A 15,375-nucleotide genomic window follows, 5' to 3' on the forward strand; every position below is an offset into this window, starting at 1 on the left:
CTCAGGAAAATTTTTATGTAGAAGATGGAATTTTAGCTGGGACTGGAAAGAAGCCAAGGGAGTGAGGAAAGAACGTATTCCAGGCATGAGGAAGAGCCAATGAAAATGCCCAGAGATGAGACGGAATGGAACGTTCCAGGAACTGCAGGGAGGTCAGTGTCACTGAATGATGGGCAAGTGGAAGGACGTGGGTAGTGAAGGTATAAGAAGACTGGAAAGGTGAGGAAGAGTATGTTGTGAATGGTTTTGAATGCCAAACATAGGATTTTATAATTGATCTTGGAGGTGATAGAGAGCAACTCGAATTTACTGAAGAAGGGGCATGATATGGTCTGATCTGTGCTTTTAGGAAGGTGATTTAACATCTGAGCAGAAGATGGACTGAAATGAGGAGAGACTCGTGGCAGGAAAACTTTCCAGTAGACTATTGAGTTAGTCTAAGTGTAGGGTGATGAGCACCTGTATCAATGTGGTGGCAGCGTCAGAGAAGACGTGTGGGTATATGAGAAATACTAAAGTGACAAGATTTGGCAAAGGATTGGATATGGGGGGATGACAGTGAGGAGTCAAGGATGACAACTAGATTTCAATCCTGGGTGACTAGGAGAATGGTGGTGCCCTCCACAGTAACAGGGAAATTCAGAAGGGGAAATGCTTTGGGGGAAAAGAATGAGTTCAATTTTGGACATGTTGAGTTTAAGATGCTTATGAACACCTAGGTTTGAGATGCCTAATGGGCAGGTGGAGATGTGAATCGGAAGGTTAGAAGAGACATTAGGGTTGGAAAAGAACATATAGCATAGCAAAACCAAAATAAAACCCCTCAAAGAAAGGTTAGGATTCAGGTGATAACAAGGAAGTTGCCATTACAACCATATTAATCTGCAACAGAGTTGGCTGTACAAAATATTTTTTAAAAGGAAGATAGAAAAATACAGTAAACTGTATATTCAGGAGAGCTGGGAAAATGGAGTGTTCTTGCTGCTTAAATCTTGTGGATAACTAGGAATTACCATACATACAAATATAGCCAACTCATTCTTTTAAGACAGCAAGGCAGCAATTCAGAAGTTTATATGAAGTTTCTGGTTTGAGGACAGAAAAAATTATAAGCTATATTGATGGTGTGATTAAAAGTAATATTTTGCCTCTAAAAGGTTCAAAATTTTATGATCTAGGGATACATATGAGCAATCTAGTCAACCTGCACTACAGTCAATATAATAAAATGAACTGAGTATTAAAAAGTCAAAGAAAAAAAGCTTTATGATCCTTTGTCAACAAAATTGATAAACTGTTGTCACCTATTCTTGCCCTGATTGGACAGGGCAATAATGTATGTAACTAACACTTTTGACCAAACTTCAAAGATCAGAATACAATAAAATATTACTGTCTCTAGAACAATACTAAATATAATTAATCTCTTTGATAATTATCCCTCTTATGTACCTTTCATTCCCAGAACATTTTCTCTTTTTCATCTCTACCTTTTAGAATCCTTAGCTCCCTTCAGAGTCTAGCACAGGAGCTCAGCTCCTAAGGCTCTTTCTCCTTTCCCCAGAATGACTTTGTATGTTTTGCATGTATGTTGTATCCTTCCAGTACAATGTGAGCTCTCTGAGAAGTGACTGTTTCTATTTCTCTCCTTTCTTTTTTTCTTTCTCTTTCTTTCTTTCCTTCCTTCCCTTTTTTTTCATCTTTATATCTCTAGTCCCTAGTGCTTTGCAAGTAGTAAATGCTTCATAAAAGCTTATGGTATGGAGGATTAATGAATGAATAGCCAGAGGGCTGGATCTCAGAATGCTGAAGGGGTTATTATAAATCTCAAATAGTATTGTTTAATGCTGAGGGAAAATTCCGGCTCTTTAAGCTTGTGCTATAGCTAACAGAAGCTTAAGCTTAGAAATACATAGACAAGCCCCACCTATACCTCAATAATAATTTCTTTTATCTTGAAATACCCATCTTTCAGAATTCTACAAGCAATTACAGGAAAACAAAGTGAATTTTTTCACTTGAGTACTTCAGACACAGTGTAGAGCCTCAACCTACTTGTGCAGATCACCACCCCCTTTCAAGCCTTAATAGATGGTCTTCATTAGTCACTGCAGCCAAAAGATTCCTCCACTGACAATCAGTATTCTGAAGAGAATCCCTAGAGCTAACACTAATAATCAACACATAGGCAAATGCTCAGTTCATACTCAAAACATAGCAGGAACACAGATTTAGAGCTGGAAGGATTCTTGGTTCAATCTCTACATTTTACAGATAAGGAAATTGATTCACAGAAAAGTTAAATGACTTACCCATGGTGATTCAGATAGCAACTATGGTAGAAATTAAACCCAAGTCTTCCTATCTCCAAGTCCAAAGCCCTACCCTCTAAGCTATGCTGGGACCTGCTCAAGCTCATACTTTGCTAGAATAACAAGGATTCCACATAGTTGTAAATCCCATGAGTTGACTTTAAATCTTTCTTGATTCTCTAAAAAGGGCAAGAAACTGGCACCTAAGATAGTGGTCTAGATACTCAGCAAATACAGATCATTGGTGAGAGCATTCTCTTGCAGGACCACAATCTGTGTTTAAATTGCATGGAGCACTGAAATGCAATTCTCAATTTGCACTTTGATGCAATTAAACTAGAAATAACATATCCTTTGACTGCAATTGGGAAGGAAAGTTTATAATCATCACCATGACTAATTGCCACCTGTCTTAATGGAAAAGGCCCTTGAGCTACCTGAGTCTATCCATGAACATAATCACTCTACTACCAAGGAGAGAGAGGGAGAGAGAGGCCCTTTTCATGCACGGCAGAGAATGAAAAGGTTCTGCTGTCTAAGGCACAAAAAAAAGAGCCAGAAGGGGCTTCAATCTGTGACCAAATAACAGAAGGAGCATGAAATCTCTCTGGCCGACAGGGCTTAATTCAATTCAATTAAAAAATATTTATCAAGGGCCTATGTGCCAGGCATTCTGCTAGATGCTAGGGATATGAAGATAAAATGAATTGGCCTCTGCCCTTGAATGGCCTTATCCTCTACTGGATGGAAACAACATGAACAGATAAGAAAATACAAAGTGAATACAAAGTAATTTCAGGAGCGGGGAAAAGGTACTAACAATGGGATGAGTGAGGAAGACAATCAGAAAAGGGCCTTTTGTAGGGGTTGGGCCCTGAACTAAGCCTTGAAAGGGGAGTAGGGATTGCAAGAGAGGCAGAGGGGAGGAAGGAAAGCATTTTAGATGTGAAGGACAGCTTGTACAAAGGAACAGAAATGGAAAATGGAATGTAACATGGTACAGTGGAAAGAGCATTAGCTCTTAAATCAGAACACATCTTTGATGTTTACTACCTGTGTGACTTTGGGCAAGGCAATTAACATCCCTGAGTCTCCATTTCCTCATCTTCAAAATGAATAAATTAGAAGAATCTGAATTTTATACTAGAGGCAACAGGGAGCCAATAAAACTTTTTGGGCATGGTCAGACCTATGCTTTTGGAATAATGATTTGTCATCTGTGAGGATGATAGACAGACAGCTAGGTAGCACAGGACTTGGAGTCAGGAAGACTCATCTTCGTGTTCAAATCCAACCTTAGACATTTACTAGCTGTGTGACCCTGAGCAAGTCACTTAACCCTGTTTGACTCAGTTTCTTCCTCTATAAATAAGTTGGAGAAGGAAATGGCAAACCACTTCTGTATCTTTACCAAGAAAATCCCAAACGGGGTCATGAAAAGTCAGATATGACTGAAACTGAACAGCAGCAATAAAAAGGATGATGGCTTAGAGCAGAGATCACAGGATCAGAGATTTGGATCTAAAAGAGACTTCAGAGGTCTCCCAGTTATAGAGTCATGGAGCTAGAGTTGGAGGGAACCTTAGAGGTCATCTAGTCCAGCTTGGCTCATTTTACAGAAGAAGAAACTGGGGCCCAGAGAGATCTAAGTGACTTAATTTAGGCCATTTAGGTAGTGTCAGAAGTCAGATTTGAATGCGAGTACTCTGATTCTAGAATAAATGTTCTTTTACATGGTACTACATAATCCAAATCCCTCATTTTACAGATGAGGAAACCAAGGCCCTGAGAAACTCTATTTTCAGAAAAGTTAATTGACCTGTACAGTCACACAGATAGAGCCAAGATTCGAATCCAGATCCTCTAACTCCAAATCCAGTGCTCTTTCCACTGCACTGCAACAGTTTTGGTGGAGGCTAGTTGCTTTCACTAGCACAAAGCCCTCAGAAAAATTATGCACCAGATGTGTAATTAAAGTCAAATCTATAATACAGGATAACAGAACCCTACACAAGATTAAAATCTCATGAAATAACATCAACTAACTAAAATACTTAAAGCTCCCATGCAGAGTACTTATCCTCCATCCACCACCCACCCTCAATCTCACCCCCACCCCTCAAGTTAAGGCAGTTCAAGCAAACTCATCAATTTGTGATTCAGGGTCAAGGTGAAGGGATCCTTTTCCATCCCTCCACCCCCATGGAAATGATTCTTCCTGAACCCTCCCCTTACTCAAAAACAAAGTGCCTGGAGAAAGATATGTAGTTTTTTGGGGGGGGACGGAGATTGAGGGGAAAAGAAAAGAATATCAGCCCTGAGGCGAAAGGGTAGTGGATGAGTTATAACCAGTTATAATTGGCACTTCTTATTACTGTTCATACTGAGGTCCAAGCAAGTGGGCCACAGAATACCCATTAATGCTCTTCTCATGATCCTCTAGCATACTCTAGTCTTCTTTCTCCTTTGTTTTGTTTTCTGAGCCCCCACTCTTCTTTCTTTTTCTCTTCTCTAAGATATTTTCTCTCTCCTATATGATATGCCCAGTACTCTCGTCTTATCTTTTCTATCCCTTCCCCTTTTAAAAACCTGCTCTACGGGAGTGAATGTTCATAGCTTATTATACATTTAAATCAACATGTAAGTATTCTAGGAATATCTGCAGTTTGACCCCTGTAAAAGAATTTTTTTCAGGTCTCCTGAAAACATGAGAAAAATATCTTTTTAAGCAGGAATGATCTTCCTCAAACCAAAGAGTCTATAAACTTTCATTTCTTAAAGATCTTTAGGACCTGCTCAAGATAACTAAATAGCTGATATTTACACGGGGTTGAACAGTTCTCAAAGTCAGAGAACTTCAAATCCTAGCTCTGCCATGCTGATAAGATCCAATCTGTTTAGGCCCTGGTTTCCTCATTTGTAAAATGAGGGAGTTTGGTTAGATGGCTGCTAGAATCTTTTCCAACTCTAAAATCTTTGCTACTAAATACATTATCTCATTTGATCAGGTGAATGAACTAGTTCAAGGTTTTCCAATACATTCTCTCCTCAAACCAGAGAATATGAAAAGGGGCTCTCTAAGAAAATGTTGAAGTTAGTGTTATTTTCCCCTTTAGAGGAATAAGTATGAAGTTCTGTATTTACCAAAAATATTTTAGCACCAATATTCACCTGATGAAGCTATGACTTAATGAATTATGTATACCGCAATTTCCAAAAAATCTAAAGAATTTCTAAAGAAATACAGGTGACTAAAATGCCCACAGAAAAGGAACAAGGTAAACATGTTTCAAAATAGACAGTAATACTAACAAAGAGCAAACAGAAAGCCCAAGTACTTTGAAATATTCAAAGAACTGAAGGCCTGCAACACTTGCAGACATGGACAAGAATCTTACAGGACAAATGGGCTTGGAGGAGCTAGGATTTATTTGTATTGGTAGAGGAATTATATATACCAGTTACATCAGAAACCCATCAAAGTGTTGTAAGTACTTATTATATGTGGTAGCTTTTCTGTATGAAAATAGGCTCAATTTACTCTATTCTGTCCCCAAAATTTCCCTGAACTGCTTTACCTTAGGAGTATTTCATACAATAGCTCAACATTGTAGCATCAACATGTATCAAATACTAAAATGTACTCAATCAAATTAGCTTGGGAATCACTAGACTATATCTCAAGGTCTTTTGAGATTCCAATGAAGTATTTAACGTGCTTTGTAAACTCTAAAAAGCTGCATAAATGTCATTTATTCTTTGATAATGATGAGGTAATGAAGTTGTTGATGATGATGATAAGCACCATGGCATACTGGATAGAAAGCTGGCCTTGAAGACAGGAAGACTCCATCAAGGGAGTCCAGGCCTACTTGTGACATACATGTGTGGCACTGGGCAAATCATTTAACCTTTTGGTGTATCAAGCAACTCTCTAGGACACTAAGTTACAGAAAAGTCTCAAATCTAAACTGGCAGAGAGAGTTTCCTGCCAGTTCCTTAAATCAGTGAAATCACAATTCAAAATTTGTAAATGTGTGTACTTGTGTGTGTGTCTCTGTGTGTGTCTCTGTGTGTGTATATATATATTCACATAAATATATCACTCCTCCCCCACCTCAACTACTTAAACATGAATTAAATATTAGATATGTTGATCAGTAGTGTGAATATCATCAAGTAATAGCAACTGAGTGAACTCATGAGAAAGGCATCACACCGGGTTATAATTTGGACACTCTTTTGCCAGTTCAAATTTGTGTGCACCAATACACCACCCAATACACCACCCAGCTTTATGACTGGTAAAAAAAAAAATACCAAATGGATCATATGTTTGTTTTTAACTATCCTCTTTAGCATTACAGCATCAGAATGGGATTTATTCCATTATGTAACATTACTTTTTCTTCTTGAACCTGTTCCCTCAGAAAGGTGAGATTGTACCTACCATGTGAAGATCAGTATCTTGTTAACAGCTCATCAGTAGACTTTACTCATTCTCTCAGAACAAGCCTTATTCCAGTCCCATTTAGCTCCAGTCCCCTGAGTTCTAACTCAGCCACTCTAAGAAGTGCAAAAATGAGACATACTTAATATTTGTCCCCTTTCCCGGGAAAAAGGTATGGGAAAATCCACTTTATTTCCCTACAGCAACCATTCTGCTACTTGGTTAGGAGGAAATACATTTTCTTTTTAGTTACAGGGGGAAAAAACCCATTGAATTAGATGATCTCTAAGGTCTCTTCTACTCACAAAATTCTATGACCCTCAGACAAACAATAAATGATCCCCAATCATGTGAGAGTTGCTGTGAGGGATACACAGGTCATTGAAGCAAGAATCTTGACTCTGTTGCTAAATATCTATGGGACTAAATCATTTGGTTTTCCTCATCTGTGAAGTGCTAATAATTCCTTCCCTGCCAATTCAAAAGCTGTTATAAAAATAATCAAAAGAAGAAAAGTGCTTTAGAAAGCAAAGCTTCCTATTGTACTAATCAAACTGTATACTTCCTGGGAGTAGAAATTATGTCTTAAATCTCATGACACTCTTGCCCACCTACTCTGTGACAAAGTAGCATAAGCCCAACACAACAACCCTGGGAACACTGTTGGTAGACAATAAATATCAGCTAAAGTGCTACAAGGGTCAAAAATATGACTATTATCATCACCTGAAAAAAAAAAAGTTGGTTGACCATGTATCCAGAAAATTCTTCATTGGTACCCTTCAGATAATAAAAGAACCAAAGGAAGACTTGAAATGAATTGGGTTGTTCTTCTACAGAGAACTTAAAAGAAAACATGGCCAAGAATAGTCTAGGATGGGTTATAGAGGCTTATGATCTGTCAGTGGAAAACTGCCCACATTAGTGAAATTCCATAAGCAAATATGAAGTGGCCACTACTGTGCTAAGTGTTGGGGAGATCTAGAGAGAAATTAAACAGTCCTGGACCTTCCATTATATTGAATAGAAGCCACTTGTACACAGAGAACTAAATATAAAACATATAAAATAAAGACAAAGCATGTGGGAGAAATGCTAACAACAGGATGAGATCTGGAAAGGCTTCCTGTAGGAGGTAGCAATGAGCTAAGCCTTGAGGAAAACAAAAAGATCTAAGAGACAGAGGTAAGAAGGGAGAAGATTTCAGGCACAAGGAATAATTTGTATGAAAGTGCTAATGAAGAAGACAACCCCCTATGGAAGGAACACCAAGAAAACCAGTGTGGTTCAGACATTATGTGATGGAGAACAATGTGACATCCATCTAGAAGCATAATCAGAGCCAGATTGTAAAGAAATTTAAATATAAAAGAGGAGAGATTGTTGGGGTGGCAGAGGACAGGATTGGGAAAAAAATAATGTTTTATTTTGAGCATAATGAATTTGAGGAGCCTGTGGGTTATCTAGGTGGAGATATATGGCAGATGGTTGACAACGCAAGATTAGAGTTTTGGGTAGAGATGAGAGCTGGCTATGTAGAGTTAGGAGTCATTTGCACAGACATAGTACTTGAATCACTAAGACAGAACTGAGAGAGGGAAGATGGCTGAGGACAGAGCACTGGGGTACACCCACACAAAAGGGGTGGGAAATAAATGTGATAATTCAGCAAAGGAAGGAACAGTCAGACAGGAAGGAACAGTCAGACAGGAAGGAGGAGAACCAGAAGACACCAGTATCATGAAAATCCAGGAAAGAAAGGAAATCCAAGAGGAGTCTTAAATGCCACAGTGAGCTTGAGAAGGATTAAGACTAAGAAAAAGTCATTGGGTTAGTAATTAAAAGATTGCTAGTAACCTTGGAGAGAGTAGTTTCAGTTAAATGATAGGGTCAGAAGTCAATCTACAAGGAGTTTAGAAGTAATTAAGATATAAGTAAATAGTGGTAATAAGTACAGACAGCTTTTTCTAAAAATTTTGTTTTCAAAGATAGTCAAAGAGTCAGATGATGACTTGAGGAAACATCTCAGTGACACAGAATATTATCAATTATCACAAAGAGTATTATGAAATTCTTTTAAAAATCTCAAAAATAATTTAAATTAATAAGTATTTATTGACTTGAACTGCTGAATTGTTATATTTCCCATAATTAAAAAACAAACATTTGCTATGTTGCATATAACAGCAGAATTTCCCATTTCTTCAAATACTGAAAAATAACCCATTGTCACTACTTGACATAAGCCCAGCATAGGAATGCATAGAAATCAACCTAGACTTAAATAATTGTAGTTAACAATGGGCTATACAACCTATGGTTATAAGAAGATGCTTTCCTTTTTTCCGAATACAAGACACAGCACTGTTCTATGCACCCAGCATCTGAGAAGAAGGAAATAACTCATTAGACACTGGTGGGTCCCCATCTGCTAACTTCTACACCTCTTTGAGAATTCCCATACTACATGACTTCACCTCACTAAGCAGCCTGACTATGCAACTCTTTTTAATCTCATAAAACTTCCTAATATGCCCCTATGTGCTATGTCTACATTCCTTTTGTCACTAAAAACTCATGCAAACCTAGATGACTAAAAGGATGGTGGTGACATAGTATGAGTGAAATCTAGAAGAGGAGTGGGTTTGGGATGAAAGATTATATGTTCTGAATTGGACATGTTGGAACCTTTGCTGTAGATCATGCAGATCTTAACATGTAGATCTATATTTTTCTGTCACTTCAATCAACACTGAGCCAAACATTTAACACCATGTGCTAAATCCTGGGGATACAAATGGATGAGGTCTCAGAGATTTGGAAGATCCCTTCAACAATACAGACCCCAAACCATTGATACTTTCCTGTCCTGTGGGATTTGTAGTCACATTCTCCTATAATTTTGACAGTAAGGATCCACCAAATGTAATAGGGGCTTTCCTCACTGTCCCCTGACTGAAAGCAGCAATGGAGTAATCTGGCCAACAACCTGTCTTCCCTGCCCCTTACCATGAGACCAGCCCATCTTCTCTTCCTGTAGTATAATTTCTTGATGACATTTTTTACACTTATTCTTCTTTGGAGTTCCTCATATGGTGCAGCATGTTCATAGCCATTAGCTTCTTTATGACAGTCCTTCAATGACCACTGTATTCCATGTCATATATACGACAAGATATACAAATGACATATAAAGTAAAGCATTCATTCACTGAACATTTATTGAATATTTATGTGCAGGAAAGACTACGTGACAAAAACTGTCAGACTAATAAGTAAGACATAAGTTGCAGATCTACATTAGTGAAAGGATTTCTCATACCAATGAAATAACAGGTTTCTCCCCCTCCCCAAAATGTGTCAGCTAATTGTTCCTTGTCCTCTAAATAACCTCTTGCCTCTCTTCACCTATCCAAATTTCAACTATTTTTCAAGGCCAAATTCAAATCCCACCCCTCCATAAAAATTTCCTTGACTATTCCCATCTACGCTAATGTTTTTCTATGATCTGCAACAATCATCCAGGTCTTCTCATATGCTGGCATGTTAGTTATCTTTCCTGGTATATAGGTCTTTCTTGCTCTCCTTACCTGAACATAAAAAACATATCTATTTCTCCAGAGACTTCTATACCATCTAGGGAACTCCACACAGTAAACACTCTGTAATAAAACCCTTTTACATTTGAATAGCATTTTCCACTTAGGATACATTAACATCCCATGTCTCATTTGATCCTTGCAGCCTATGTGACATTGGACAAGTCACTTAAGGGAAGAAGAAAGGAATAAGCATTTACTAAGCACCTACAATGTGCCAGGCAGCATGCTAGGTGCTTTACAAATACTATTTCATTTGATCCGATTCACTACAACTTGGAAAGGTAGATGCTATTATGATCCTCATTTTTATAGTTGAAAAAACTGAGGCAGACTCTTACATAGTTAGTGTGTCAAGGCCAAATTTGAACTCAGACCTTCCTGAATCCAGGCCTAGCACTCTATCTACATTTCTACCTATCTGGTAGGTGCTACTTAAACTCTGGAGATCTTATTTTCCTCATCTATAAATAATGGATTTAGACTAGATGACCTCTAAGACTTCTTTCAGGTCTGAATAGTAGGCCAGGGGTGGGGAACCTTTGGCCTTGAGACCACATGTGACCTGAATCCAAGTTTTACAGGACAAAACCTTTTATTAAGGGGATTTATTTTGTGAAGCTTGGTTTCAGTCAAAGGGACCCACTTAAGAAGCTAGAGAGCCACATGTGGCCTCAAGGCTGCAGGTTCCCCACCCCTGGACTAGGTTGTTATGATTCTAAGAACCCCAGTGAAGTTAATTGGGCAAATACTATGATGCCTATTTTACAGATAGCAATCTGAAGTTTAAGGGAGGAAATTTTGCTTTAGGCTACTTTGCTAAGACTTGAATTTTGATGATGGAGATGTGGGACATAAAGCATGAATTGGGCACATTCCTCACCTTTCCTGGCATGTGTTCAATAAACAGGCCACAAAACAGAGTGAAGACCTTTTCCAGTTTCATCATGCCAGGTAATTTCTCAGTTCTTGAGCCTGATCCTAGTAGAACAGTCTGTATATCCCTACCCTTTTTTCTCCCCAGAGATCAAGACGCTCCTCTCCCCAGTACACACATATACATATTCATTCATCCATTCACTGTTGTAGTGTCATGCTTCTGCTACATGAAACTGGGGATTTCTGCTAATATCAAGCTAAGCCAGTTATTTAGCAGCTTCACCTCACTTCAGGTTTTTTTTCTTTTCTGTAGTAATAAGTGCTAAGAAAAGCCTATAGAGTAAATAATTTTTGTTTTGATTCCTTCAGGCCACACCAATGTTTAGATGTTCAGATCTCTTTCAGGCCAGTATCGTTTGGTGGATTTTAACATGGTCTGTGAACAAGGTACAAAGAGGAAGCTTGAGTTTGTATGTAAAAATTAAACGTGGATTCTCTAATTCAGTAATGTATAGCTATGCTTATTATACTCAGGAAGTTAAAAACAACAAGAACAAGAACAAGAAGGTATTAGGAATTCAATGATCTGTCATTACAACTGACTTGCCAGATGTGGGTACCTTTCATATTTCCTGTATGTACCTGTGCAGTTTAACTTTCCTACAAAATCAAATTCTTCAAAGACCAAACAAAAGTCCTGTTGAGAAATTGCTTCCCCAACATTTTAAGCAATGTGCTATTCTAAATACACCACTTTTTGGATCTCCTCAGTCAAACTTGACAAAGTTTGCAGTCAGTTGTATTCTAAGGTCTCTAAGTCTCTAGAGCTAGGGTATAAAAACAAATCATTAAGTTCTAGGAACAAAGTAAATAATGTATCATGGCACAGTGCTAAATGTTTCCACAACTTTAGAAAGCAAATTATGAAGAAATATTGTCCACATTTAGTTAAAAAAATCAATTCTATTATCACTACTTTCATCTTCTGGCACTTCAGGTTGACTTTTTCACAAGGCTTTCCTCACAATATCCCTGAGAAATAGGTAGGAGAAGTATTCTTTTCAGCATTTCACAGTTGAGGAACCTAAAGCTGCTCATAATAGTTAAAGTAAACTCCATTATGACTGAGACAGTCTTAGACAAACTATATCTCTCCCATTCTGTGGCACAATATTCTAGTATAGGGCTCTAGTGTGCTAGAAAAAGGACTGGACTTGGAATCAGGAAAGACTTGGGTTCCAATGACATTTCTGGCATATACTTACTGGTGTAACCACAGTTAATCAATCAAGAAGTATTTATTGGGTGCCTAATGTGTGCCAGGCACTGTGCTAATCATTGAGGATAAAAAGAAAAGGGAAAAAAATAGTCTCTATTATATATATAATATATATAAATTTGGAGGTTATCTTAGGTAGAAGGTCCTAAGATTAAAAAGGACTGGGGAAAGGCTTCTTGCTGAAGGTGGGACTTTAAAGGAAGCCATAGAGAAATCACAGACCTCTCTAATCTTCAATATCCTCCAAACTGTAAGAGGAGATGATATTGTAGCTATCTCACCAGGCTGGTGTGAGGAACAATTAAAGTATGTGAAGTGCTTTGTAAAAATTGATGCCCCATTATAATCAGTTACTATTATTGTTTATTGAACTTAACTAAATTAAGTGACTTCCCCAAGACCACACAATAACAGAGCCTAGACTTGGACTCATATCTTCTTACTCACACTCCAGCTTTTTTAACACTTTCCCTTTCCCCCACAGGTAAGCAGGTATTAACAAGCATTCTGTTTCAGAACCAACCTATTACCACTGCTTGGATGGTAGAGATGCAAAGAGGAATGGCACTAACATTGCAATATTTTCTTTTCATTTTTTTGCCCCAACATCACATTTACAACATACATTCAACAATAGTCATAAATGTAATATAATTTTTTTCTGAATTGTAAACCCTCTCAAATAACCATAAAAATAAAAAGATGAAATTTTGAGAAATAAATTTTATTTTAAAGACATTTAAAAGGATGACAAAATCCATTGCAATTTCATTCCAAGAAGTAATGCTAAACTTGGAACCAAAATTCGGAAAGTTTTTGTTAACTAAAGAGGTAGGATAATAAGACAATTTAAAATAGGAATATGCATCGGTGATACATTTACAAACACACACATATATACAAGACTGTATGCTACGTTTATCACAGGTTTTCTTTGTGGGAAGTTCCAAGATTTAAAATACTCACATCCCTTTCTCAGCCTCAAGTCTTTGTGGCTGAGTTTTTCAGCCAAGCATTTCAACCCAAGGTTGATGAGTTTGGGGCAGATAAAGTTCAATTCTGCCTCCCCAAACACCTGCACTGATACCTTTGCACTCTGAGGAGAAGTTAAAAGGAAAAATTATAAAGGATTGCCTCCATACCTCCCTCCATTCCTCCCTTCCTCCATCCATCCATTCATCCATCCATCCATCCGGTTCAGGGAAGTAACTCTGCTGAAGAGTCAGCCTACCAGGTTGCTGAGCCACCCGTCCCAATCGCTCAACTGGAGGGGAGGATCCGTTGCTCGGGGCCGTCTGTAGGCTGCAGAGATGGTTGGCTTGCCTTGGCTAGAAGACTCTGAGGAGCAGCTCGCTAGCTGCTCTCTTAACACAGACACCTTTTCGAATTCGCCATTATAACTGACAAATAGCTTGGGGTCTCGGTTCGGAAGCGAGGTTTTTATTTCCTTGCCAGAGTCCCCATCCCCATCCTGCAAGGGCTGAGAGGCTGCTGCCAGATTGTAGAACCCCAGACATCCTGGGGAGACGAGAGAGTGAACCAACTAGCATTATCTAATTTAAGGAAAACAGCTCGAAGGACCAGGAGCGCTCAGCACCTTGCATCATTTACAAGGCTCTCGCAAGAAAGAGAACCATGAGCTGCGACCGTCTTTGCCTCCGGCCAACTTCCCAACTGCACTGCACTGCTCACCCGGAGCTTCAAGGAGGAACCCTGGCCCAAAATTAAAAACAAAAAACCTGCGACCTGCCCAACGTTAAAAAAAAAAAAATTTAATACCTCCCCACCCCATCCATTTCCAGAAAAGCATCGTCCCCCGCCTGGGATTTCCACTCCCCCCCTCCCGCCCCCACGTATTTGCCTCAGACAGTATTAATCACACCTGCTAGTACTGACAGTGCCTTATAAAGCTGAGTTTCTATTGCATCCCCCCAGTTTAAAGAGGAGGAAAAGCACGAAAACAAACTTGCCGAGGGATTGTGGCAGCTCTGCTTCTTTTCCACAAAGAAATGACAAGAATAGCAACAACGTTGTCCCCGTGCAAATACTGCCACAGAGGCGTGTGCTTGCGCGCGTGTGTCTGTTCACATTACCCATTGCAATGTGTGACGCCTGCTTGCATGTAACTGCAATAGTTGCCCAGCTGCAATAATCGGATGCAATAGTTGCCCGGTTGCAAGAATGGGGATGCAGGACCCGGCCACAAGACCCCGTAAGGACACAATGACTGGTTGCAATAGTTCCCAGGGTGGCTAGCCGGTTTGCACCGATTCGCACACCTTGCTTTGTTCCACCTCCTCCCTCTAGTTGTCCATCTTCAATCCTCGAAATTCACTAGGTCTCCCTCTCCCCTGCCATTGTACGTTCGTTAGCACCTCAAAATTAAGTCCCCCACCCCCACCAGACTACGGGGGTTTTGGGGGTGCTCCCCCTACCCCTTCAGGCATTTACCTTCTGGATAGTTTGCTGAGTGACCTCTCCTTTGCCTCTAGGACGGGCAGATGCAAAGGCCACCGACATGTTTCTCTCCGCGGGTCTCAATCTTTAATCATTGGGGTTTATTATCTGGCTCCTCTCCCTGTCCAAAGGTTTCTCATTCTCCGCAGTCAATGGGGGGGTGGGAGGTGGGGGAGGGCAAATTAAGGGGAGATAAGGAAGTGGACTCGCCCATCCTCCGTCTCAGACTCACCCTCCAACAATAACAAACGTTGTGGATCCCACCCTTGAAGTTCATTCAACTGAATAAAGTCTCCGTGACCGTGAGCAAGAAGTAGAGAAACTGCTCCTGAACGCCCCAAAGCCGCAGGGTGCTCCCCTCCCTCTGGACGATCAGTAGTACGTTCCAGTTCCCGTCGC

General features: G+C 39.4%; 1 protein-coding gene across 1 annotated transcript in view; it reads right to left on the minus strand.

The window, feature by feature from the left end:
- Positions 1-15,133, minus strand: part of SS18L1 (SS18L1 subunit of BAF chromatin remodeling complex) — a 46,535-nt gene extending 31,402 nt beyond the window's left edge. Inside the window, exon 1 of the mRNA XM_072633378.1 lies at positions 14,971-15,133. Coding sequence (XP_072489479.1) covers positions 14,971-15,039 — 69 coding nt within the window. The 5' untranslated portion in view covers positions 15,040-15,133. The remainder of the gene's footprint in view (positions 1-14,970) is intronic.
- Positions 15,134-15,375: the final 242 nt, after the last annotated feature.

The sequence above is a fragment of the Notamacropus eugenii genome, chromosome 1 (genome assembly GCF_028372415.1).
Source record: "Notamacropus eugenii isolate mMacEug1 chromosome 1, mMacEug1.pri_v2, whole genome shotgun sequence".
Classification (NCBI taxonomy): domain Eukaryota; kingdom Metazoa; phylum Chordata; class Mammalia; order Diprotodontia; family Macropodidae; genus Notamacropus; species Notamacropus eugenii.